The 25289-nt window shown below is 37.5% G+C and overlaps 1 protein-coding gene across 19 annotated transcripts in view; it reads left to right on the top strand.

Moving 5' to 3' along the window:
- The window catches only part of CREM (cAMP responsive element modulator), a 67303-nt gene that overhangs the window by 33617 nt on the left and 8397 nt on the right, over nucleotides 1-25289 (top strand). For 4 of the 19 annotated variants that reach the window (XM_058532788.1, XM_058532771.1, XM_058532774.1 and 1 more), the window contains 5 exons: nucleotides 1383-1529; nucleotides 3947-4044; nucleotides 4188-4330; nucleotides 12641-12829; nucleotides 23525-23560. In XM_058532788.1, coding sequence (XP_058388771.1) covers nucleotides 1383-1529; nucleotides 3947-4044; nucleotides 4188-4330; nucleotides 12641-12829; nucleotides 23525-23560 — 613 coding nt within the window. The other 15 variants (XM_058532775.1, XM_058532772.1, XM_058532777.1 and 12 more) reach the window with 15 other exon arrangements.

The raw sequence follows: 25289 nt of genomic DNA on the forward strand, positions 1-25289 counted from the left end.
TTACCAAAGAAGTTTGCTTTCTGAGGGAATTATGTTGTAAATAAATCTTAAAATTATCTGTTGTAAACTCAGTTTTTAATAATTCTTTTAAAGTTTAAGTAGATTGGAAATCATTGGTGTTCCTTAAAATGAGGTCCCACACAGAGGCTTCCTTCAAAATTTGCTTTAGATCCTGTGGTTCTACGACCATTCATGATAGGAACTGGTCTCTCATCGCATTTCCAGAGTCTTGGACTGTTTTGAGTAAGTCATACTGAATAGTGAAACTTAGTACAATGAGGCAAAGTTTCTAAGATTACGCTGGCCTGTAGGGCCAAGTTGTTTGCTGATTAGAACACTTGGCAGGTTTTGAGTCGAGGGGAGTGGAGGTGTTGTTGTGTTTTGCTGGTCAGGAGCTCTGTCGACAGCACTCAGGGTAGCTGGGAGGTGGCTGTGCTCTCTACTCTGTGCAAACTAAGTGATGGTTCTAGCCTTTCTGGGTGCTCAAGGGAGGAAAGAGGAAAAGTGAGAGGGCCACTAAGGCAAGAGCTTTCTGTGGGTCAGAGACACTAAGGGCATGAAAGGTCCTGGAATTTCTTGGGCCTGTGCCTTTTTTGCAATTATGGGGGCATAAAAATAACTGCAATTTTCATTAGTATAGTGACAAGGCATTCACTTACATCTAGAGTAGTACTAGAATATGATGTTCAACATCTCATTTATTTATTTATTTATTTATTTTATTTTTTTTTTGTGAGGAGGACCAGCCCTGAGCTAACATCCAATGCCAATCCTCCTCTTTTTTTGCTGAGGAAGACTGGCCCTGGGCTAACATCCATGCCCATCTTCCTCCACTTTATATGGGACGCCGCCACAGCATGGCTTAACAAGCGGTGCGTCGGTGCACACCCGGGATCCGAACCGGCGAACCCCGGGCTGCCACAGCGGAACGTGTGCACCCAACTGCTTGCGCCACCGGGCCGGCCCCAACATCTCATTTATTAAAAGATAATTCACCATATTTAAGTTCTGTCTCCAATTTCTCTGAAGAAGTTAGAGAGGGTAGTTTATCCTCTGGCCTAACTAAGGCTTCACTCTTAGCAGTCGTGAGGTCGTAGTGAGGTAGTTTAACTGCTTTAGAACTTTGTGCTGGGAACATTCTTAGCCACCGAAGCATGGGAACCGAAAGTGAGGAGCATGGGTTCTTTACTGTCTGTCACATCAGAGAATGACTGTTCCAGGGCAGTAACCGCCTCCTAATGGTAAGTACCCCGGCTTGCTTGTCGTTTCTTAGAAACAGGAAAAAGAAAGGAAAAATAGGCCAGTCATAATAGTGAATGGTATTTCTTTAAAAGAACAAAAAAAGGTGCAGCCTTAATCCTCATTGATGATCATTTTTGCAGGTTTCTGTTGCTGGAGCGGGCACCGGAAGAGGCTCTCCAGCTGTAACTCTAGTACAGTTACCCTCGGGCCAAACTGTCCGTGTCCAGGGAGTAATTCAGACACCACAGCCATCGGTTATTCAGTCACCACAAATACAAACTGTTCAGGTCAGCGCCCTTCCTGGATGATTTGTCTTTCACTTTCTTGAGTTATCTTTTTCTTTTACTAATTCATTTATCATCTTTTTCTTTGTGTAGCTTTTATACTTGTCTTTTTTTAGACATTTGGAGGAATTTCCTGTCTCTGTGCAGTGCTCTGTGCCCTGCTAGAGACATAGATTCAATGAGGAGTTGCAGTGTTGTCAGCTCTTCATTTGCAGAATGGGTAATTGCCAGATGAGTAATTCTTCTTCAGGTTGTTGCTTTATGTTCAAAGTCAGATTTATTTAGCAAAGCTCTCCAATGGTGCTTAAAAATATTTTGAGGATTCTTTGGAGAAGATGTCTGATAATACAGTAATATAAGGAGTATAGTACTGATGCTTTTGTCATGAATACTCACATTAATAGGTAGGTAGAAATTTTAGTTCATTTTTAATTCAGTGTATGTAATCCATAGAAAATAATGTGATATTGTCACTTTGGTGTTATGTTTATACATCACAAATCCCTCTCAGGTTAAACCTTGGTGTTTGTAGACATGATTATTGTGCTTGTGATCCAGAGATATGTTTTATTATTTATTATTATCAATGTTGGTCATAAATCCTTAAAATTTCTTGAAGCTAAAACATTTTTTTTGCATCAATAGATGTAAATTATTAAGTGTATATTTTTTAAAGGAAGATACTTTTCCTGTTTACTGAATTTATTTCTTTTCCATTTTTAGGTCAGTTTGTTGTTATCCTTTAAATGCTGAAATTATTTGAACCTAATCGATGACAGAAAGATGTGTGAGGAAAATGTGGATGCACATAATCAGTCTTGTCCTTTTCCTGCATATTTGAGGACAGTTTATTGCAGAATGAGGATGAGGTTGCAACATGATACCTGAAGTAATAAACCCACATGCGTTAAAAGCTTGGGTTATCTTTGCAGCACAGGTGTCTTTTCCTGTGTTGCTCAAAAGTGTAAGAATAATTCTCAGTGTTGTCTTTTTTTTTCTGTGGTGATCCTTGATTCCAAGAGTTTGACTCTTTCTGACCCTAATTATAAAACAAGAAAGTCTTTCCACTCTCTTTTTTGTATTATGCCTTTTATTGGGGTGCAGATATTTCTACTTAGTTTTAACTTGGCTGGTATTAGAAGAAAGTATTGTATTATATTCAGTAGGCTTTTTTGGATTTTATTAAATGGATGATTTAATTATCTTTATAGAGATTCGTGCCAGTGAATTTTGTCTTAGAATTCCTACCTGTTGAACAATGGGCAAGTCACTTAATCTCTCTGTGTGAACTTCAGTTTTCACCTTTCTCAAATGGGTAGAATAATGGCCTACCTCACATAAGGGGGTCGTTATGATTATCTGAGAGATGTGTGAAAGCCCAGTGTAAAATGATAGACATTTGGTGATGATATGTGATTGTCTGTTTGCAACAGCATTTTTTCTAGTAAGTTCTTTTCATTGGTGACTGTGCTTATGTGTGGGGTGTCCATGACCGGAGAGGCATGGTCATATGGAGATGAATGTATATGCACATCCATGTGCCTTGGGAAGTATATATTCCTGCTTGCATCGTTGACATTTTAATAAGCTCCTTTGATTTTGCCCAAATCAAATTCCCATGTAATTATAATATTAAATTGTAATACGTAAAGTGAGTTTTGTAAACTCAGAACTATCCTAGGCCCTGAATGATAAATGGCTGAATGTATTGAGAGCAGTCATGTTGTAGACAGATTTCTTATTTTAATTTTCTGATTTTCTTTAATAATCATATTATTACTTGAAAAGAATGAAATCGTACTGAAAACTCTGATTTTTCTTTTAAGGGGAAATTCCTCATTTTGACCTTCAAGACCTACCAACATCAAGCCCCAGCCTACTTCTTGTAATATAAATCCTAACTTTAACCAGGCTTGTTTACTCACCTGCTTAAATATTCTTTCTTCTTTGGGCCTATCTAATGTCCAATTTGAAGACCTCACTCCAGTCAGCTGTGGTATTGTGAGGAGGGCGGTGAAATGGAGACACTTTCTTCTGCCTCTGTCACTTGCTCATTCACTCCCTGCTGGGTTTGTGAGAGGACTTTCAGGGCCAGGATCTTAGTTCTTATGTGTCCTATTTAGTTCGTCCTGTGAAGCCTCACCTACATTCTAACCATTCTTTCCTTTGCATTTCTGTAGTATTTGTTATCTGTACCATTCCCTTCCACACACACTTGTTCTACAACTGGAGTGTTTGTGTCTGTGCTTCCTTTCCTAAGCCAGGTTGTGAGCCCCATCAGTTCGGGTTCACTGTGTTGTATTGCTGGGTGCTCCCCCAGCACCTGGCTTAGAGCTGCACACAGAGACCCTTAACCACCGTTTTTTGAATGAAGGAGATCATATATTTTATGATGCATTTCAAAAACTCTTGTATTATAGGTAGCAACGATTGCAGAGACAGATGAGTCTGCAGAATCAGAAGGTGTAATTGATTCTCATAAACGTAGAGAAATCCTTTCACGAAGACCCTCTTATAGGTACGTTAAGTTTCCTACTGTAATGATACTTTTTCCAAAAAGGGAGAATAATTATACATCAAACCGATTCTTCCATTATAGCTTTTCTGTTTTAAATCTCATTCATAGATCTTAATTACTTATATTGTTAAATTATATTTTAGAAAAATACTGAATGAACTTTCCTCTGATGTGCCTGGTGTTCCCAAGATTGAAGAAGAAAAATCAGAGGAAGAAAGAACACCACCTAACATCGCTACCATGGCAGTACCGACTAGCATATATCAGACTAGCACGGGGCAATACAGTATGTATGCTGCAATTCGATATGATACAGTGCTAGCTTTAAGTCTTCTCTAGTTACATCAAAGCATCTTGGGTTGGCATTAAATTGTTCCATTTTAAAATGCATCGTAATACCTAAACTGTGTATCATAGAATGAAAAATACCTGTTAAAGAAGAAAAAGATTTGTATATACACACATATACTTTTGAAAAGTATACAATTTTTTACTGAATATAGAAGAAAATTTTGGGGTAAAAATAAAGGGAGGATTTTTCCTATTTATATGTTTATATTCATGTCTAGTAAAAGTTTAAAACTTAATGTTTTTTGTTGTTTTTCTGATGCATGCAACCGTAATAAGATATAAATTATTTCACTCTTGTTGGCTTTTGTTACCAACAATTACATTTTATACTTACTAATCTAAAAGAAGTATATATGTTTTCTAAATTATGTTTTAAATGTAATTCTGTTTATACTACTCTCTACTGTGTTAATTTGTGCTGCAGTTTTTCCTAGAAGAGAATGGCAAAATGATTTATTTTTTAAAACTACAGCAATTGGACAGATCGTTTTATTTGAAATTTTAAACACCAAAAGCTCTAAATAAACAGATACGTTCACATTTAGTCTTGTGCATCTTAATGGGCTAATTCTCTGCTTTTTGCTCCAATTAAAACACTAGTTTTTTCCCAAATCAAGAATGTTTGATACGTAAAAATACTATAGTGAAAAATGAGGATTAGGAAGAAAAGAAGAAGGGAGGAGGAAAAGGCAGAAAAAGGACAGAAAAAAAGTTTTACAAAAAGCTGCTTAGCTACTGGAATATGTGTGACGTTAAATACTGTTGGTCCAAATACAGTGTTAAGATTTTAGATATATTTTCTCTTTTCCCTTTAGAAAGTAGTAACACTTAGAAAAAGTCTCAAGTCTTAATTTAAGACCTGGCTGTTAAAGCAAGCTATAATCTTTAATATATGTAAAGACCTTATATTGTCATGAGTTCTTTTAGAGTGTTTCTTGTAGTGGCGGTAGACGTGCGGTATTAAACCAGTTCTCCTTGGTCACTCCGGCTCTTCAGGTAGCTCCTCCCATCATACCTGAGAGAACTGGGGTATAATTTGTCCACAGCCTCTACAGGGCACTGTGTGGACACGTCCAAAGTCAATGTTAGGAAAAGAAAACTCCCCACTGTCTGTAAGAGTTAGACCTTGAGCTTTTCACTGTCATTTCTCTTGTATTGCTTCTCTGATTTACATGCCTTTCTGTCTGGCGCACTGGGAACATATAGTGGGAGTTTTAGACTATACATCAGAGGCTGCCAGCCAGTGAGCCTCTGCAGTTCAGCACACAGGTCACAGGAATGGGAGCTCCTCGTGCCCTGCCCTCAGTCTCCAGAGTGGCTGGGCAGGGCTTAGAGCTGCTGGAACCTCCTGGCGGGTCAGTTCTGGCCTTGAGCAGTAGACTGTACACATATTATTATGTTGTTTGTGTCGTGACAGGGAAAAGGTTGGAAATTTATGCTGAAATAATGCTAAGACATCTTAAAGTTTGGGGGACGAGCTAAGAGGCTGTCATCTTAAACATTTCTCTGGCGCATCCCGATGCTGCTTAGGAGTAGATGGAAGATGTGATCTCTTTACAAGGTGGTAGGAAGGGGACGCTGCAGCTTCATTTGCCTAGATCATTAGCTGAAAATTGAAATCTTGACAACATGTCGGGTTGAGAGAATATTGAAGCTAGAGATGATGTGGGGGAGGCACCCTGGTCCTGCCGTTCACTGATTGGATTAGAGCGAAAAGCTTTATTTTCCCCTCTCAGGTTTTCAGTCTTTAAAGTATGAATAATAGCAAATTACCAAACTCTGGATTTTTTGTAAGGACAAAAGGAGATAACAGGTAAAAGCTGGGGTGGTGTGGGGGGGCGGGGAGACATGCTACTTTTGACACGAAACAGAAATGTAAACTAGCTGTGGCAATGTCTCATTCAAGGTCATTCAACCTTTCTCTCCAGCCAGCACCGAAGCCTTTGTTTCTTGTGCTCTTAGAGCGGCATGTAGCAGGGGCTCGGCATTAAATGTCATGGTGGGTATGGAGGTAGGGGAGTTGAGTCAGGAGTTCTGGTTGAGAACTAGAAAATCGAATGTTTAGAAGTTAGACCTTATCTGTTTGCCACATTAGAGGTCATGGAGTGTCTATAACAGGTTTCTGAATTGGGACCCATCCAGTATGATCCTGGCAGTTAATTTAATGAAAAGTTGTGGTTCTATATGTGCTGTCTACAGGTAAAAATTGCCATTTATTGGTTCACAAAAAGCCATATTGCCTTTGTTAAAATGCATTTCTTAGCCATTTAGTGACACTTGTTGATAATTCTTTCATTCAAGAAGTGAATACTAACATTTAAACTTTCTAGAAGACATTTACTTTAAGTGGAAGGTAAATGTTTATTTATACATACACAGATCCATTTTCATTAATCACATTTCTTCTAGGGATAGCTTAACAGATATTAATGCTTTAATGTTGTTCCTAAATATCTAGAAATAGAAATAATTACTGGTGTCCTTTGGTTTTAAGGACTTTAAGAGGAATTTGTTTAACTAGAATTTCTGGACACATTTCTGTGTATTCATGTGCATGTACCTATTTTTTTTGTTTTTTTGTGAGGAAGATCAGCCCTGAGCTAACATCCATGCCTCCTCTTTTTGCTGAAGAAGCCTGGCCCTGGGCTAACATCTGTTAGCTATCTTCCTCCACTTTATATGGGACGCCGCCACAGCATGGCTTGGCAAGCAATGTGTCGGTGCGCTCCTGGGATCCGAACCCCGGGCCACCAGCAGCGGAGCTCGAGCACTTAACCGCTACACCATGGGGCTAGCCCCCTGCATATACCTATTTTTGAGGCCCTTTCACAACCTTTTATTGTAAAACTGTTGTTTTAAATTCTTTCTTCTACTTTTATCCATGGAAGACTTTCCCCCAAACTTTGCTTTGTTTCTTATTTTCAAAGACTATTATTTTAGATTATTTATTTTTAATTTGGTATAATGAGTTAGTTGGAGTTAAAAACGAAAAGAACTAAACTAAAGAACTTTGTGTGTCAAAGTCAAAGGAATAAAATAAAAATAAGTATATCAGGTTTTCCCATATACAAGCAGTTAGTAGTTGAAAGTTAGATATTTGACAGATGTTGGCCTTAATATTTTAACTTATTTTTTCTTTTTTTTTTTTTTAATTTTGTTTATTTATTTATTTTTCCCCCAAAGCCCCAGTAGATAGTTGTACATCATAGTTGCACATCCTTCTAGTTGCTGTACGTGGGACGTGGCCTCAGCATGGCCGGAGAAACGGTGCGTCGGTGTGCGCCCGGGATCCGAACCCGGGCCGCCAGCAGCGGAGCGCATGCACTTAACTGCTAAGCCACGGGGTCAGCCCTTAACTTATTTTTTCAATCACAAAAACTAAGAAGTGAAAGTTGGAATAGGCTACTCCCTGGAAGTAGGAAAAATAACTTAAAATAGGCAGGTGTTCATTATTGCAAAACCAAGACAGTGAGCTACACTTGCACAATCTTTGCTGAAAGTACAGATCTTTGTGATAGGTGTGCTGTATGCCAAGTAAGTCACTCTGGTTAGAAACGCTGTTCTGCCACAGAAGAACATTTCTGAAAGATAGCGGTTCAGAAAGGCTTAGAATTAGCAAAGAATGTTGCTTGCTGCATAAGACATTTAAGATATGCATTAAATGAGAGTGAATTCATAAACACATAGAAAAAGCAACTAAACACATTTAAATGTTTGAAGTTTCTTAATTCACTAAATTTTCTCTAAAGACAGGTTTTTTTTATCCCTCACTCTACTATACCAGACCTCTTCCCTTACCAATTAAGAACCATCCTCTAAGACTTCCAATTATTTTTTTTTTTCTCGATGTCCCTGTCTCTTTGCTTGCTGCTACTTTATTTTACTAGGAACCTTGTTAGAATGAGTCTCTATAAACTCATCTTACTGGAATTTTTATACACTAAAGGTAAGTGGGTCAATCCAAAATCCACCATCATGAAGAAAGATATGTGTGAACTTTGTGGACTGCTTCAAGAATTCAGAATTCTCAGGAGACCATATGGATACACACCGATTCCATGTCTCCATAAAGGCCTTTGCACCTGAGAGGCTCACGCGTTCTCAAGTACATGCAGTTGCATTTATGATTCTCAGTAGTGACTTTGCTGACATCCTCCCAAGGTCACTTTCAAAGCAAACATAGGAAGGATCTACTTCATGTGAATCTGGCTCTTTAACCTTAGTGTTGCTATTCTTGGTCCAACATGAGTCTGTCTGAGTCTTTCTTCTGCTGTATGCACTTCTTGACTCTTAAGGCCCAGGTCCTCACGGGTTCTGTTTTGTGCTCACTTTTTGAGTTTAAACCTGAGAATTCACTGGCATAGGGTCTGTATTCTTTGTAAAGTTAATTCAATGAAATTTTATTTATGAATCTCTCTATTGCAATTTGGAATATAGATAGATTTAAATTATAATTAATTAAACATTTATATGTTTATGTATTTGAATTGGCTCAAATATACAGGTTTAGGATTAAAGAGATAGATATTAGCATCAAGTAAAAAGAGGTCAGATGAAATCTTAATTTAAATAAATTCTACCCCTTCCTCATTTGGTCATGAACTCTGTTTTTCAGTTTCCACCCTTATTTATCTTGCTCTTCTTTCTTCTTTATTGATTATAAAAGACTTTAAAATATTACTTTTTTAATTAAAATTTTCTTTTACCAAAACTCTTAAATTTTTAGCCCATAAATAATATTTTCCTCACTTCAATGATATTAATAGCTCCAGGAGAGAAGTGCTCAATGGCACCGAATAGTGGAAGGGGCAGGTTTGTTAAACACGGCTTTGTATACCAGGAATTTTTTAAGAATTTATTGCCTGGACTAGTTGACATGATATCATCCTGGTTACCATGGTATATGGTAAGTTGGGATAAGGAAACAATACTTGGGTTAATACTGATGTGAAACTAAATACCGTGACTATCTAAGATATAGATAAAGATATTTGTGTAACCACTAAAACTAACTTAGTAGAAAAATACTTAGTAAATTAATGAATTACACTCTAGCCACTCTTTCTTAATTTAAGGTCAATGTGTCCAACATTCAACCAGTGGATACAGAGTGACCTACTTATTTATGAGGTATAGCTCACCTGAGACTTTAGGAGAAAGAAGGTTAGGTACCTCCCAGAGCAACTAGGACAAGAGAGCCTAACCTGTACCACTACTGTGAGCAGGTAACTACCAGTCGGCTTGAATCGTTGATTATATAATCTAGGTGTCCAGTGTTAATTCAACCTAGATTATTTTATGAAACTGTAATATTATTAAGAATTACTTAAAAGAGGAAAATTAGTGTGCATATAGTCTAAAATTTAAAAAAACACTTTTCCTTCTGCTTGAGTCCCAGTCAATATTCATAGACCAGTGTCTTCATTGTGAATGACTGTGGCCGTAGGTAAAAGCTTTTATGCCTCCGTTGTGTGTGTCATTCCAAGAAAGCAGTAATAAAACCTAAGTTCCCAAAGTAAAATTAGTGGGATATACAAAGGTATTTTATTTTCATTGGTTACTAATGGCCTTGATATGGTCCAATCATTTTATTTAAAAATTATTAACCAGACATGGTATCTGAGATTTGTTTTGAAATACTCAAGACAAAAAAAAAGGTTTGGGATGAGTGAGCAGGAAAAACAGATGACACAAAATTCTTTCTACTTCCGTTTGCTAGAAAACTTCCGTAAGTTATTTAAAAAAATAATTAGCTAAAACAAAAGTTATGATTGAACTCATTCAGTTAATTTCATCTCAGTTTTTCCTACCATTTGATTTATCTTTATGAGTGTTTACTGAAAACACATATTATGCTATCCTTGAATATTTGGTAGCCTAAAAAGTTTCCTGCTCAAATCTTTTGAATACATGTGCACAGACAAAGCCTATTTCCAGTGTCCTGAAGCATTGGGAAATCTTGTTTATGTCAAGTGAGAGGTAACATTTTGAATGGGAAGGTCCTCTGTCATTTGATAATGTCAAAATCAAGAGCGCCTTCGGTTTAAAAAATAAAACCTATGCTAAAGTATGAGACTTATCAGTAGGAACAATTTCCCCCTGGAGCCAGCTTGTGTGTGTGTAGCTTTTGTTGTCCACACCTAATTATATAATGACTTGACCAGAAAATAAAACGATGAGAGGAACAGATTCTTGATATATCAGCTTTTCACAGTGTAAAAGCTAAGAAGTTTTGGTTAGAACTATGACAAAACACTGAAAAAAAAAAAGAGTAAAAAAAGAAACTATGAAAAGAAAAAAGAAAGTAAGGCTCTTGTTATCTACCTATTTCATGGTTCTTATCATTGGGAGCAACTACTCTCAGTTCAGACTTTTTACTAGTCCAAATCTTGATAATTGTATTGGCATTGAAAATTAAGTTCTGTAATTAGAATTTGAAACCATACTTCATTTAACTCTTCTAGATTCACAAGTGGCTTAAGTTGTTCATAACAAAATCTGTCTTGAGTAAATTAAGGCCATTCATTCATCGTTGTATTGAGTGCCTGCTGTATGCTTAGGCTTGTGCTTCTTACACAGTTGTGGTTACACTGCCTTTTCCTATTCTTTCTAAAGCACTATTTCTGTGACGTGAAACTAGTTATGAACTGGAAATGCACATTCAAATATGTGGTAATATGAAGTTCACTCCTGTCCAGCAGTGAGGAGGCAAGGAAGCAGCATCTCTTCTTTTTCATCCCCCCCTTTAAGAAGGGGACATAGATCTCTCCCAGACCCTTTCATTCCTGAGACCCTGCAAATCTTTGGAGAGTCGTGGTGAAATCTTGTTTAAATGTGTACAGAATGTAATGCTCTCGATGAGCCAGATATATGCAACGTATTACGTCCGAGTTTCTCAGCCTCAGCACTATTGACATTCGGTAACTGACTCTTCCGTTTCTGTCAGTTGTGTGCTGCTGGTGGCCGGTCAGGGAACTAAAATGCAGAGAATGCAATATGTTGGAATCTTTTTAGAAAGGTTAACCCATCTTTCTATGTTAGGCTCTAGAACCTTAGGTCAAAGAACTGAAGATTTGTTATTGTTTTTACTCTTTCCAATGGTTCTGACAGGTGTATGCGATCAGGTCATCACCCAACTGGTCCTTTGCCCAGATACTGTTAAAAATGTTACATGATGATTTGGAAAGATTCAGAGTATATTTTAGACACTACTATAACATTCCTGTAAGACATTTACATGGATTTATAGGTGTTGTGTTATTCTGATGCTGTGTTATTTTTATCTGCATTGTGAAGTCTGGTTAGGTAGTTTATATGTGATTTTTTGAAAAAGGGATAGCCCTTAGTTCCACTTAATTACTCGTGTTTAAACTAAAACATGGGGTCGTTATCTGTATGTTAAAGTATACAAAACTCTCAGATATTTTAAAGAGTACTTGTCTATTAGAGTGAAAGTTAAAAACAAAACATTTAATCAATTATTCTTTTGAAACTTTCAGTTAATATGTTAACTTTTAAACATGACTGGCAAGTCTCAGTATTTAGAGGAAGTCTGCCTCATATTTGTTGCTGTTAGCTGTAGTTATTCAAGACACTTGGTAGAGGTAAATATTGTAGCACAAATTATTTCAGTTACCTTTTAAGGTCCTTTCCAACTTAACATTTTATATTTCAGGATTCTGCTAACATAGTCAGAATGGTAAAGGTTATAGTTTTGTAGACTTGAGCTTTAAAACCAAAATATGTAATATATTCCATTAAAAGTCACTTTCTTTTGATGATAAATTAGAAAAGTAGTTAGCTGAATGAAGGTACAAATTCATTGTACTTAGGATGCTCAATGGAATTTTACTGACCGTTTCTTAAATGTTAGAAGAATGCTATTTATCTATAACTAAAAATATCTGAAAGAACGGAGAAAATCAAGAAGCTGGACTTTCTCCATCTGCATCTCCACTCTTCCTCGTAAATCATTTAGTTGGATGGAGGCCAGGGAGCAGGAAACTCCATGGTTCATGTATGTCAAGTAATTCTGAATATAAGATATTTTCAAGTTATTTGTGAGGTTTTTCAGAGTGTTGTCCCATGAAGGAGGATCTCCTTATCAATTCAGCATAGCGAAATAAAGGTAACTTGAAATGAGAAGCGTTGGTAATAAAGAGACCCAGAGTATATTCTTCCAATATTGGGATTATTAAAAATGAATCTTGAAATTCCCTAATATTTCTTTTCTTTTTCTGTTAAGTTGCTATAGCCCAAGGTGGAGCAATCCAGATTTCTAACCCAGGATCTGATGGTGTTCAGGGACTGCAGGCATTAACAATGACAGATTCAGGAGCTCCTCCGCCAGGTGCTACAATTGTACAGTATGCAGCACAGTCAGCTGATGGCACTCAGCAGTTCTTTGTCCCAGGCAGCCAGGTGGTTGTCCAAGGTATATTTTATCAATCTCATACGTTTACAATACCTGTAGATTACTATACCACACCATTTAGTGGTGACTTTATAGTTTTCTGAAATATACAGAAGGTAGATTTTGACGGGGGGAGGAGGCACTTAAAAGCCTTGAAAAAGAATATTTTAGTATGTTAAACAGAAAGTTAAATTATATGGTTTTCACTTTATAGCAGGTTTTATTTGCTCTTAAGAAAGGTTAAATTCAGAGTATCATGATGGAAAAAGGGAGTTGGAAACATGAATGAATTTTTTAATTAAGTAAATATCCTTCATTTGGGGGTTAGAAATGTTGTACCTAATATATTTTTATTACCTAGTCATAAAGATTTAAGTATCCAGTCCATAATGTGCTGAATTTGGATCTTTCCCCAGCTATTACACTCAAGTCTAATTTCTAGACGTCTCATTTCAAAACAAAGGCTGATTTTTGTTTTTTCTTTAGACCGTTCTTAGTATATCTGAATTCTGGGGTACTCATACTACCTCTTAGGGAAGCTGACAGTAGTGAAAAAAAATAGTTGGGATGTAGTCCTAAGCACTAATTTTAAGGGGAGTAATATCAGTTCTTTTAGTTTGAAAGTCTTGCAAGTATGGAAAAAAGCAGATTATAATCGATGAATCTCTTGAAAATTAGCTTTTCTCTTGGGTATTTGGGGGTTAATGTGGACTATAATAAAAGTGTTTGAAGAACTGAAGTGGTGGCATTTATGGAGTAAAAAGAAATTCATAGTACTTACCCAATACTTTAATGTTTTCTTTTAAATGTAAAATTAAAGTCACCCGTATATTCCCTGATACGTGTGAACCCTGTGTGTCTACATGAATAATCATAAAGAATAATCATTTCTTCCAATTTTATCTTTTTTCATATGGAAAATCCACTGCAAACTTGATACTTTAACAAGGAAAGTTTTTTAAATGTTTTATGTTTTTCATAGATAATACACACAGAAGTTTAAACATATTTATTTAAACATAAGTTTTGTGCTTTTGGAATTTTATTTAAAAACTTTTTTTCTTCCATATGTCATAAAGATATTTTTCTACTTTAATTCTATTAGCTTTGTAGTTTTCCCTTTCACATTTGGGTCCTTAATCCACCTGAGGTTCACCTGGGTATATACTATTAGGTGGGAATCCATTTTCATTTTTCGTCCATTTATGGAGCTAGTTTTCCCTACTAATGGTTTGTCCTTTCCCCATGAATATGTGGGGCAATGGTATTTATACAGTAGGTTCTCATGTATGCTTGGGTCTGTCTCAGAATCGCCATTCTGTACTGTTGGACTGTTTCCCTATGTGCCAGTGCCATACTGGTTTGTTATCTCACAGAACAAGGTCCCCTTTTCTGTCCTTTTTTGTGTGTTTGTTTTAATGCTGATTTAGCTTTTGTGAACCATTATTCTTTCCTATGCATTTGGAATAAGTTTGAGTTTCTAAATAATAATAATATAATAAAATCAATGAGATTGCATTTAATTTATAGATTAATTAGGGAGAACTAAAGTCGTTTTTCTTTATTGAGATATAATTGACATATAACAGTATATTAGTTTCAGGTATACAACATAATGATTCAACATATGTATAAGTCACAATAAGTGATCACGCCAATAAGTCTAGTTAACATCCATCACCATACATAGTTACAAATTTTTTTTCTTGTGATGAGAACTTTTAAGATCTACTCTCCTAGCAACTTTCAAATATACAACACAGTATTATTCACTATTGTCACCATGCTGAACCTTACATCCCCAGGACTTATTTATTTTATAACTGAGAGTTTGTACCTTTTGACCAGCCTCACCCATTTTTGCCTATTCCCCACCCCCCACCTCTGGCAAGCACCATTCTGTTCTCTGTAGCTATGAGTTTGGTTTTTTTTGGTTTTTGTTTTTTTAGATTCCACATATAAGTGAGATCATTTGGTGTTTGTCTTTCTCTGACTTATTTCACTTAGCATAATGCCCTCAAGGTCTATCCATATGACAGATGACAAGATTTCCTTTTTATGGCTGAATAATATTCCCTTATATATATGTAGCACATTTTCTTTATCCATTCATCCATCAGTGGACACTTAGGTTGCTTCTGTATCTTTGCTATTGTAAATAATGCTGCAGTGAACATAGGGGTGCAGATATCTTTTCAAGTTAGTGGGGTTTATTTGGGTTTTTGTGTGTGTGTGTGTGTGAGGAAGATCAGCCCTGAGCTAACATCTGTTGCCAATCCTCCTCTTTTTGCTGAAGAAGATTGGCCCCGGGCTAACATTTGTGCCCATTTTCCTCTACTTTATATGGGATGCCGCCACAGCGTGGCTTGACAAGCAGTGCGTTGGTCTGTGCCCAGGATCTGAACCTGCGAACTCTGGGCTGCCGAAGCGGAGCACACCATCTGAACTGCTACGCCACCAGGCTAGCCCCTCATAGTGTTTTTGATTCCTTTGGATAAGTACCCAGAAGAGGAATTGCTGGGTTGTATGGTAGTCCTATTTTTAATTTTTTAAGGAACCTCCACACTGTTTTCCATAATGGCTGTACCAATTTATATTCCCACCAGCCCTGCACAAGAGTTAGGAAGAACTGAAGTCTTTATAATGCTAAATTGATCTATTCCAAAGCATAGATTGTCTCATTTATTCAGATCTTATTTTAACTTCCAGTTTAAAATTTTCCTCCATGGGGGTCTTTTATATTTTTTGTTCCGTTAATTCCTAAATGCTTTTTGGTTTTCGTTGCTGTTATGTATGGTGCCTTTCTGTTACATTTTCTAGTTGTTGCAGGTGTAGAGAAATATTATTGATTTTTTTAAAGTTTATCTTTTATCTATTAACCTTGCTAAACTCTAATTACTTCTAATATGCTGATTCATTGTGAATCTATCTGTGATATTCTGTGAGTGTTTATATCAAATACAAGTAAGATGTTTGTTCTTCCCTTCCAATCTTTATTCCTCTTTTATTCTTTTTCTCCTTACCTGGCCTTTCTTTTCCTTTCCTTTTCCCTTCTTCTTTTTTTTAAATAATGGTGGCCAGGAGTTCTAGTTCTATGTTAAACATATCAGGGTCCATGGGCATTCTTGTCTTTCTCTCTACTTCCACCCTGTCATCCCACTGAGAGGTCACAGCAGTTTCTCTGTGAGTTCTCAGTTGATTCCTCAGCGGTGTTGAACACTGTTGACGTCTTCCTTCACTTCCCTGATACTCATTTTATCGTTGTTTCTGCTCTCTCTCCTGCCTCTCCTTCAGTCTGGTCTTCCTCTGGCCCCTCCTAAGTGTTAGTGGTGTTCCTCAGGCTTGCATGCTGGGCCTTCTGCCGTCAGACTTGAGTGCTCTCCCTGGACGACCTCATCCCTGCCCATGGCTTCAGTTCACTGTGGCTGTGCCCGGACTCCAACTGGCTGCTTAGATATCTCACACACATCTCCAACTCCTTAAGTCCAAAACTCCACATCCCTTTTTACCCACCCCAGTTCTTTTGTTTACCCTATTTCAGTAATGAACTGCTGCCCGTCCTGTTGCTTCAAGCCAGAAACCTGGGCATCATCCTTATTCTCCCTGCCCCTCTCCATCCATTCTTCCTCCTAGCTAAATCACACCTCTTCTCTCCTCTCCACCACTCTGTCATACCCTAGTTCTGGCGGCCATCCCCTCTGACGTGGATTACAGCAGCAGGTTCTAGTCTCTGCCCTGAAGCTGGTACCATGGGGCAGCTTCCTGATCTTCCTAATCATGCCAGAGGTAGCAGATCCCTTCTTAGCCCAGTTTTTTGTGAATTGTTTCTGAAAGTTCAGCTAGGCTCTCTTTCTTCATCCCTCTCAATGATTCTGGGAGCTACTAATATTTCTTAAAAACAAAAGTCTCTGCTTCCAACATGAAAACTCTCTCCTTTATACTCTTGATTCTGCAGTTCAGAGTGGTATTTCTACAATTCGCATCTAATCATGTCAGTGTCCTGCTCAAAAACCTTCATTGAATGCCTGTTCTGACTTGTTAGACAAAGTCAGAATCTCTGCTTGATCCAGGCCTTGCTTCCTCTATTAGTCTTCTCCCTCTCACCGTCCTCTTTGGTGGTACAGCTCTATGCTGGCTTCTTCTCATTTCCTGTGATATGCCACGCCCTCTCTCCTCTCTAGGCCTTCAGACACAGCCTTTGCCCTGAGAGGAACACCTTCCCCAGTCACCTGCATTATTCAGGTTTCATCTTAGCAACCTCCTCCAGGAAGCCTGCCCCAATCCTCCAAATGTGGCTTCAACAACCTCCTGTGAGTTCCCGCTGCCCCTTGGGGCACCTATCACACTGTTGTGAATCTCTGTCCTGCCTAGATGGTGACTTCTGTTTGGACAGGGATTCTTAGTCCCTAGCACAGTCCCTGGCATATGATAAATGTTCAGTAACCATTTACTGAATGAAAGTGAAATACTCTTCCTCTGTGAAAATGTTATCAGTTCTGTGTGCTGATTAACTGAGTTTATCTGGTCCAGGGAGTATATTAAAAACTAACTAAAACAGTAGTCAGCCAAGCAACCAACCTCCCTCCTTCCTCCTTCCTCTACCCATTTTTTACACTAATATTTATTGAGTACCAAGTGCCAATTTGAAGAAATGTTGAGATAAAAACCAATTTGAACTTTCTGAAATTGGAAATAAAATTGACTAGTGCTTTGGACCCAAACTCTTAGGTGTGGCTGGGATGGAGGAGTCCTTCATGGAGCCTCTGATGGGGGTTGCTATCTAGATTGATCCTTAGACTTCTTACTTAGCCTGAGCAGGGTGTCTTCAGCTCACGTGCTGTGGAGAGTTACTAGAAACATGATACTCCCTGATGTTTCACCTCCTAAGTATCTGAGTGTGAAGTCCCTGCCTTTACTAGAAGGTGCTTGATTGAATAACGCAAAAATGTGGTGGAGTGTCCTTCCATTGACATAAGGTCGGGTTGGATTCTAATCGTATAAGGGAATGGGCTTTGTATGACCCACTGATAAATGTAAAAGGTCTCAGTGACATGTGACTTATTTTTGTGCAGTAGAGATGCAAATCATTTTTTTCCCCAGGCTGTGGTCTTATACTGTTGAACATGTGCCCATTTTTTGTCTAACCATGTGGTTGTTAGATTTCCTGTAGTGATCCAGCAGTTCGTGCACTGAACCTTCGTTAGGTGATCCAAATAAAATTGGACATATTTTATTTTATGAATAGTAATTGTGATTTATTTATGAATTTTTTAAAATTGTAAAATTGTTTTCAAGGGATTTTGATTTAGTAAAATAATGTATTAGATTGAGCTACATGAAATTGCTGTGTTTGTGGACCAAAAAGGTCAAATATCAGGTCAAATAATAAATCTATTATTTATAGAAGAATGCTATGTAATACTTGCTACATTTGGCACAGTGAATTTTTAAAATTTCAGTTATCTACTCCCTTCAAGTGAAATTAGCAAATTCTATTAGCAAATATAGCAAAATCCACCTTAGGAACAGCTGGATTTTATGGTGTTGAAGCAAATGAAAATGTGTTAAGTGAACAAAGGTGGCTGGGTATTTCTTACTTGGTGAATTTAGAAGTGTCTAGGAAATACACTTCTGTGTATTTCAGTGATTTTTCAGGGCTGAATGTCAGGGTTTTTTTGTTTTTGTTATTTTAATCTCCAAGTATTTTTTCTCCTTCTATGAGTTACAAAAAATATATAGAGTTTATGGCCCCTTTGTTTACCTAGAAACCTTGGACAGTACAATAATAAAGTAGCAGCCTCATAAGAAACAACCATGTAACTTTTAATGCTAATACGACATTCTTTGCCCGAGTCCACCCCAACAGACTTGCATGTAAAAATGAGAGACGAGGGCATTAAGATGCTTTCTTACAGGAAGGGTTTTCACAGGGCTTGGGTTTCAGTGAGCTCGTCTGTGACAAAGCAAATTGATGGCAGTGATAGGCTAGTGATGTCATTGTGATGTCAGTACTCCTCCTTACCCTGCCCATGCTTGCTGGTTGGGAACACTTTCTGGTGCCCTGTGATAGGGGAAACAAGACAGCTCTGTATGCAGAAGCCCATCATGGCTGTAACTGGAGATGAAACAGGTAAGAATTTTAAAGAGGGATTTAAGTTACTTCTGCAGAAATTGTTTTTGAAGTTTAGAAAAATTATTTAGGGACCCTGAGTGTTTCAACAAGTCTGGATTTTTCAGTAGCTGAGGAGTGAGAAGCTTCTTGTCATATATATCTATATGGATTCAGCCCACTCTGTTAAGGCATCTTCGTATCATTGCCTTTTTGCTCGGTATTGTATTGCCTACTTGACCCAGGCAGTAGTCCTCTCGCGCTCTCTCTCCATTCTGCTCTACCATATAAGCTGTTACTTCATCTGCAACCTGTTGCAGACCCAGTGCAGCTACAAATTACACTTACACAGTTTTCAAGTTGTAAAAAATTAATCTTCCCATTTCATTGCTGTGTACAAATGGAGCTCCAAAACAGACGAGGAAAGACCCGCAAGGCAGGGGTGTTCGTGGGCCTCCTCGTTGCTTTCCTCCGAGTGAAGCGGCCGTCGCTCTGCCAGTGGAGTTCACAGGGCTGACGTCATTACATTTCCTGGAATCGCCTTTCGGCGGGAGGTGGAAAGTTAACCTCCCGGCGAGCTGCACACTGACGTCAGCCGAGTCATGCTGAGACTGAGTCAGTTCCTCTCTGCTTTGTCAAGCGCTGCTGACAGATTTAGAGTGGCTAACTAGCTCCCCACCGCCTCCTTCCAGACTGCTCCTAGACTGGTTAGTTTCTTGTAAGCCTTGCTTTGGCATTGCTCTTGAGGTAAGTGTCTGCCTGGCCGGGGGACGCTCGAGCACGCTGGCCGCCTGCGAGAGCGGGACTCCGCCGTGGGAAGGTGCACGTGCTGGGAGGCGGCGCCGGCGGGCTGCTGCCCTGGGCGCCCACGGCCCTGGCCCGTCCTCTGCCCTCCAGTGCTCAGTCAGGGAAGTGCTGGCCCGAGAGTTGGCCCCCCGGCCGCAGTTAGTGGAAAATATTTGTCATCAGTAATTCTTAACGTGGTTTGGTTTTCTTACAGGTCATGATTTTGACTTAGTTGCTCATGTCCTTTATGTGGTGGCAACGTTCATTTTCTTATTTCTGACCCAGCACTGAATTTGCGATTGAATTCATGAAGAATGGATGATTGTAAACAGCTTCACCACAATTTAACTCTTCAGTTAGTGGGACTCAGCCCTCTTCCTAGATAGGAACATTCGATTGTCTTGAGCATGTAAAATCTGTATTAAATTGTTTTAAAAATTATCTTGAGGAACTGCTTTTCTCAAAGAAGTTTTTGTGAAGTTTTAGAGATGCTATAAATTGCAGAAGCTCTCAAATGACAAATTTATTATAAGATATAGATGGACTTAATCTCAAATACTGCATGTCATATGATTCTTAGAACCAAAAGGCATTTTTCTGCATATATTTATTTTCTGAAAATTATTAGTTGGTTTCTATCTTTACTAAACCTTTAATTCCAGTTCACCTTTTGACTTGTCTAAGCTTGAGAATCATAACAAAAAATAAAATGATTTGAAAATACTCAATATATTTAAAGATGAAAGTTGAAGGTAAAAATTTGCATAAATTTTTAACCGTTGCTTGTAAATAAATGAACATTTTTATACATTTATGTTTACAGAATGAACATACCATCCTTAAAGAGATTTTTTCCCCAGGTTTTACCTTTTCCAATTTAAAATTGTCAAATGCTGAAACTAAAAGATGTCAGACTTTTTTCACAGGACTTCGTTGTGCCCTTGGGAATCATTGTTTTTGGAGATGTGGTCAGTTCTTATAGAATCAATTCTATTTGAAATACTATGTGAAAATGAAAAACACATTTGCTTTTCTTTTTTTTTTTTGAAGAGCCCAAAGAGCAGAGGGTTTAAGGTACTTTTTTGAAAGTAGAGTAGAACAGCTTTAGAACCAGCCTGGGGGTTCTCAGTTCTGATCTGCTTGTGTAGATTGGCAAACCAAGTGGATTGACCTGGATCGTTGGTCTGCAGGCTTTTTGACCATGACCCACATTTTAAATCATGATGCAGTAGAGCTGTGTGTGTGTGTGTGTGTGTGTGTGTGTGTGTGTGTGCCCTACATTTATATAAAACAAGTTTCAAAAATAATGCATATCCTTACTATATATGATGTACTCATACTTATCTATTTCTTTTTTTTTAATGCTATTCTTGACGCATGAAATTGATTTTATGACCCGCTAATGGTCCACAATTTATAGTTTGAAAAACTGATCTAGACCAAAATCAGGCTCCTAACAATACTGACTGGCCTGGAAAAGGTTTTGGGAGCATTTACTTATAGAAATCATGGAATTGAATGTGAAAAGTAAATATCTATAGTTTGTAAATTATATTATTGATTCTGTTGGGTATAGTTTAAATTTTTATTAGAAATAGTTTTTAGCTTTATCCACAAGGTGATTGTGTTAGGAGTCTAACTCCATATCTTTTAGACTCTGAGCCTAAAAAACTCTAAAAAGTAGTATTCAGCCTGGATTTCTGAATTGTTAAAAACATTCTACCTTATTCAAATTTGGAAAATCTTAGTTAATATCTGAGGCATGAGAACAAGGATAATTTCACCTTTGTGAAAGGAGGCTGCTGGAAAAGGTTTTTGTTTGGAAATTTCCTCTTAAAAGAGTGGTTTGGATCAGGTGGTAACAGTTTCTTGAAGTTGGCAGCAAAGCAAGTTATAATCATGTTGGAAGCGAAAATAATACGTCACTTATCTACCTTAAGTTTCAATAAAACTCCAGATCTGTCTGGAAGGTTTTCTGAAATGGCCATTATACTATTTTCCCACCACTTTTGAAAATTTTTTAATGAAATATAATTTGGGATAATTGTTTCATTTTGCCCCATTTTCATTTCCCTATATGAATACATTGCCTAATAAAATAATTATGATGATACTTTGCATTTATGTAAACTTTAAAATAAAAAATCACTAAATGTTACAAGTAGACACAAATACAAATGTGGTAAGTGCTATCAAAGAAGATGTCAAGTCTTGAGAGACCCACAGGAAGCAGGTAATACAGGATCAAGATGGGCCTCACTGAGGAAACCACATTTAAATCCCCAAGAGGGGAGGCACTTCCATACATTCTCACTGATTTGCTGAGGGCAGATAGTATTGCACTCATGTTGCGTATAACTGAACACAGGTCAGAGTGGGTAAATGACTCATCCAAGCTTACAAAGCTAGCAAGTGGTGAACCGTTTGGATCTTCAGACTCCTTGTCTAGTTCTGTTCACACCACATTACATTGCCCCTCGAAATTCACCTGACATTGATAAATTGTGCTAATGTTAGATGAGTTACAATAGCACACGCCACACTACTTATAAACATACAAAAGGAAGTTAGCATCATTTTAAGTAGTCAAAATGGATTTTTTCTAGAATATTTGTTATTACTCTCATAGGACAATAAAGTGTGTATTTGCTATTACATAGAACTTTAAATTTCAATATTCATAATTTCTCATTTTTTATATAGACTTTTTTTTTACTCTAAGGTTTACACTCAATAAACAACTCAGAAAGTTCCCTTATGTGTACCTTAAAGTAAAAAATATTTAATGACTTCATTCTATGTGGTCTATATAGTAATTGTAACAAATTTGAAAATGTTCAATGCGTAAGTAGTCATGTTTATGTAGGGTTTAATTTTCCTGGAAGAAGTGGAGCGATGGAGGAGGGACAGTTCTCGACAATGTGAGACAGCAGGCAAGGACAGGCCTACTTTGGGCCCTAGGAGCACTGGTGTGATCGTAGGGAGGGAGAGAACCACAGAAGGAAAGGGACGATGGCCTAGCTTGCTGGAGCTCGGGAAGGAAGCCCCTGCTGATAAGTGTGACTTCTCAGTTACCTCTATTGCTGATCACTTAGATGTCCTCAGGATTAGTGACACACAGCGAAATGTCACGTGAAGGTAGGAGCTCCATAGGCAGACATTTTCTTCAGTTAATGTACTCAGTACTGTACCAATCTCAATAAATAAACAAGCAAATAAAATCACTATCATTTGGGGTGTTGATAAATTGTTTCACTTTGGAAGCTGTCAAGATAGGTATTTGGCTGGGTTTCTTCTTTCTTTCTTAGGAAGAAACAAATACCTCTTTGACTTGTGGGGTTTTTTAGTTTTCTTACCACCAGTCTGATGAGATAATATCATTTGTTATTTGTGATTCTCCACCTTTGAGGTTCTATTTTAAATGATTATGTACGTTGAAAAGGACGTTTTATATTATCTTTTAAATTTATTCTCTAAAGGAATATAATAAAATACAGTATAAAGTTTAAAAGTTTTTAATAGGCATATTTTTGAACAAAATAAGGAATAAGAGCCATACATTTCAATCATTCTATTACCCAGGTTTGTTAGCAGGGAGACTCCAGGGGAGAATGTATTTATGGGTGTTATATGCCTTTTAACTAATACACAGTGTAAGCATAATTTGGAACATTGTCTTTCAGAACTTAAGGAAGGGAAGAGGAAGGGCACTAACATTTGCTGAATGCCTCCCAGGTGCCAGGCACTGTGCTAGACACTTTGACATACATTGCAGGGTGTATTGTGAGTATTAAATGAGATACTGTATCCCCATTTTACAGATGAGGAAACTGAACTTGCCCCAAGTCACATGGCTGGTAAGTGGCAGAGCTGGACTAGAACCCAGACTCCAATCCCCATGCTTTTTCTGCTGTACCGTGTTTAAAGCTTGCAAAGAGAGGTATGAAGTTAATGACCGGAATTGAGAGTTCTAGGAATTTTCTTTTCCCATGAACTATTTGATACTAAACCTAAAAAATTTTTTTCATGTCAAGAGTTAGATGGTTGGAAACACTATAATTAGAACACCTCTGCTTCTAAAATGCCAGGTTAGATGACTAAGGAAAGATTGAAGAAAAAAACGCCTTTTATCAAGAAAAGCCAGTTTGAATAAATATGTAGCATCTTATAGGGCTTTCCATGTCTTAGTGTTAAAGACTTAAAGACGTAGCTATAATAATAGCTAATAATAGTCTTAAAGTGATAAGACTGCTCGTTTTAAACATTCCAAATGACAGTGGGCTTGTGCAAAACCCTGAGGAATTCAGAATTCCCTTCATAGTGCATAGAACTCACCATCATCCATTACACGTCACGTTCTGTGCTGGATTCTAAGGTAAAAAAGGTGTCCCAGACTTGTCTTGAAAGCTTTTGCTGCCATAGGATAAAATTAGTGCATAAGTATCTTTTTCTTATTATCTTTCCTCAGTCATGAGTTTCAAGTCCTCACTGATGACCCATTTATTTTCAGAAATAATTTATACAATGAAATTCTAGAATAAAACAATTTGAACACTTTTAGTAGTTAGATGGAACAGGAATTGGCCTTTATAAGAGTGTAGGCATAAGAATATGTCATCGAGGAACGTAGGGTGGTTCTTTGATCTGTGAGCCCAGGTATCTAATCTGCTTTAAATTACCACGGAATTCTTAATACTAGAAACTGAAGCTAACTAACATAAAAGCTTTTTGACATTTGAATTTCCTCAAAACAAGAGATTCTCTTTGCTCATATCTTTTTAATGTATTTACTAATAAGATCATATTTGAATATGTGGGATTTATCCATTCATATTTATTCAGTGACCATTAGAAGTGTACCATCATATAGATTCTTTGGGATATTACAGAAACTTATACTAATTCCTACTAATGTATACCAATTCATTATTGCTGGCTTGAACTAATGAGCTGCAATCTGATTTTCATTGAAGGAGATCAAAGGAATATATAGTATGTCTGAAAAATTGTAATAAAACTCAGTTTGTTAGCTAACATCCCAGAACTGATACATCCAAATATATCCTTCCCTTCCAAGTTATCATTTGAGCTGCTGCTCAAAATGTTTTAAGAATGCCTCTTTTGGAATTGCCATTATTCTTCGTGGTGCCAAATTTGGTCCTTTAAGGGTGGTTTCAGCTTTTGGAAACAGGCAAAAGTTTAGAACCATTGCTGGTTCTAAGACCAATGAATGAGCTTTATTTTTCATCTGTGAAGTATTCCCACCACGCTTTATTTCCTTTTTTAAAAAAAATAGATACTCTTCAACTAACTTTTGTATATCTGATAAGCATTCTGCTCTAACTTTACAGTACAGAAAATAGCAGATGTATATAAGACCAGAGAGTATAATGAACCCCTCTGTACCTTTCTGTTGATTTTATTGCACTTCTTTGTGAGCAGCGTTTGGAAACAGCAACCCTAGACCAAGGTCTGCATCCACGTGGCCTGCAAATGTCAATATGATGACACGTAAACTTCTCATTCGTCACTGGCTATTGTTCCAATTTTAGAAAGTCTGTGTAGCCTCCAGCTATTCCATTGTTT

The sequence above is a fragment of the Diceros bicornis genome, chromosome 36 (assembly GCF_020826845.1).
Source record: "Diceros bicornis minor isolate mBicDic1 chromosome 36, mDicBic1.mat.cur, whole genome shotgun sequence".
Lineage (NCBI taxonomy): Eukaryota > Metazoa > Chordata > Mammalia > Perissodactyla > Rhinocerotidae > Diceros > Diceros bicornis.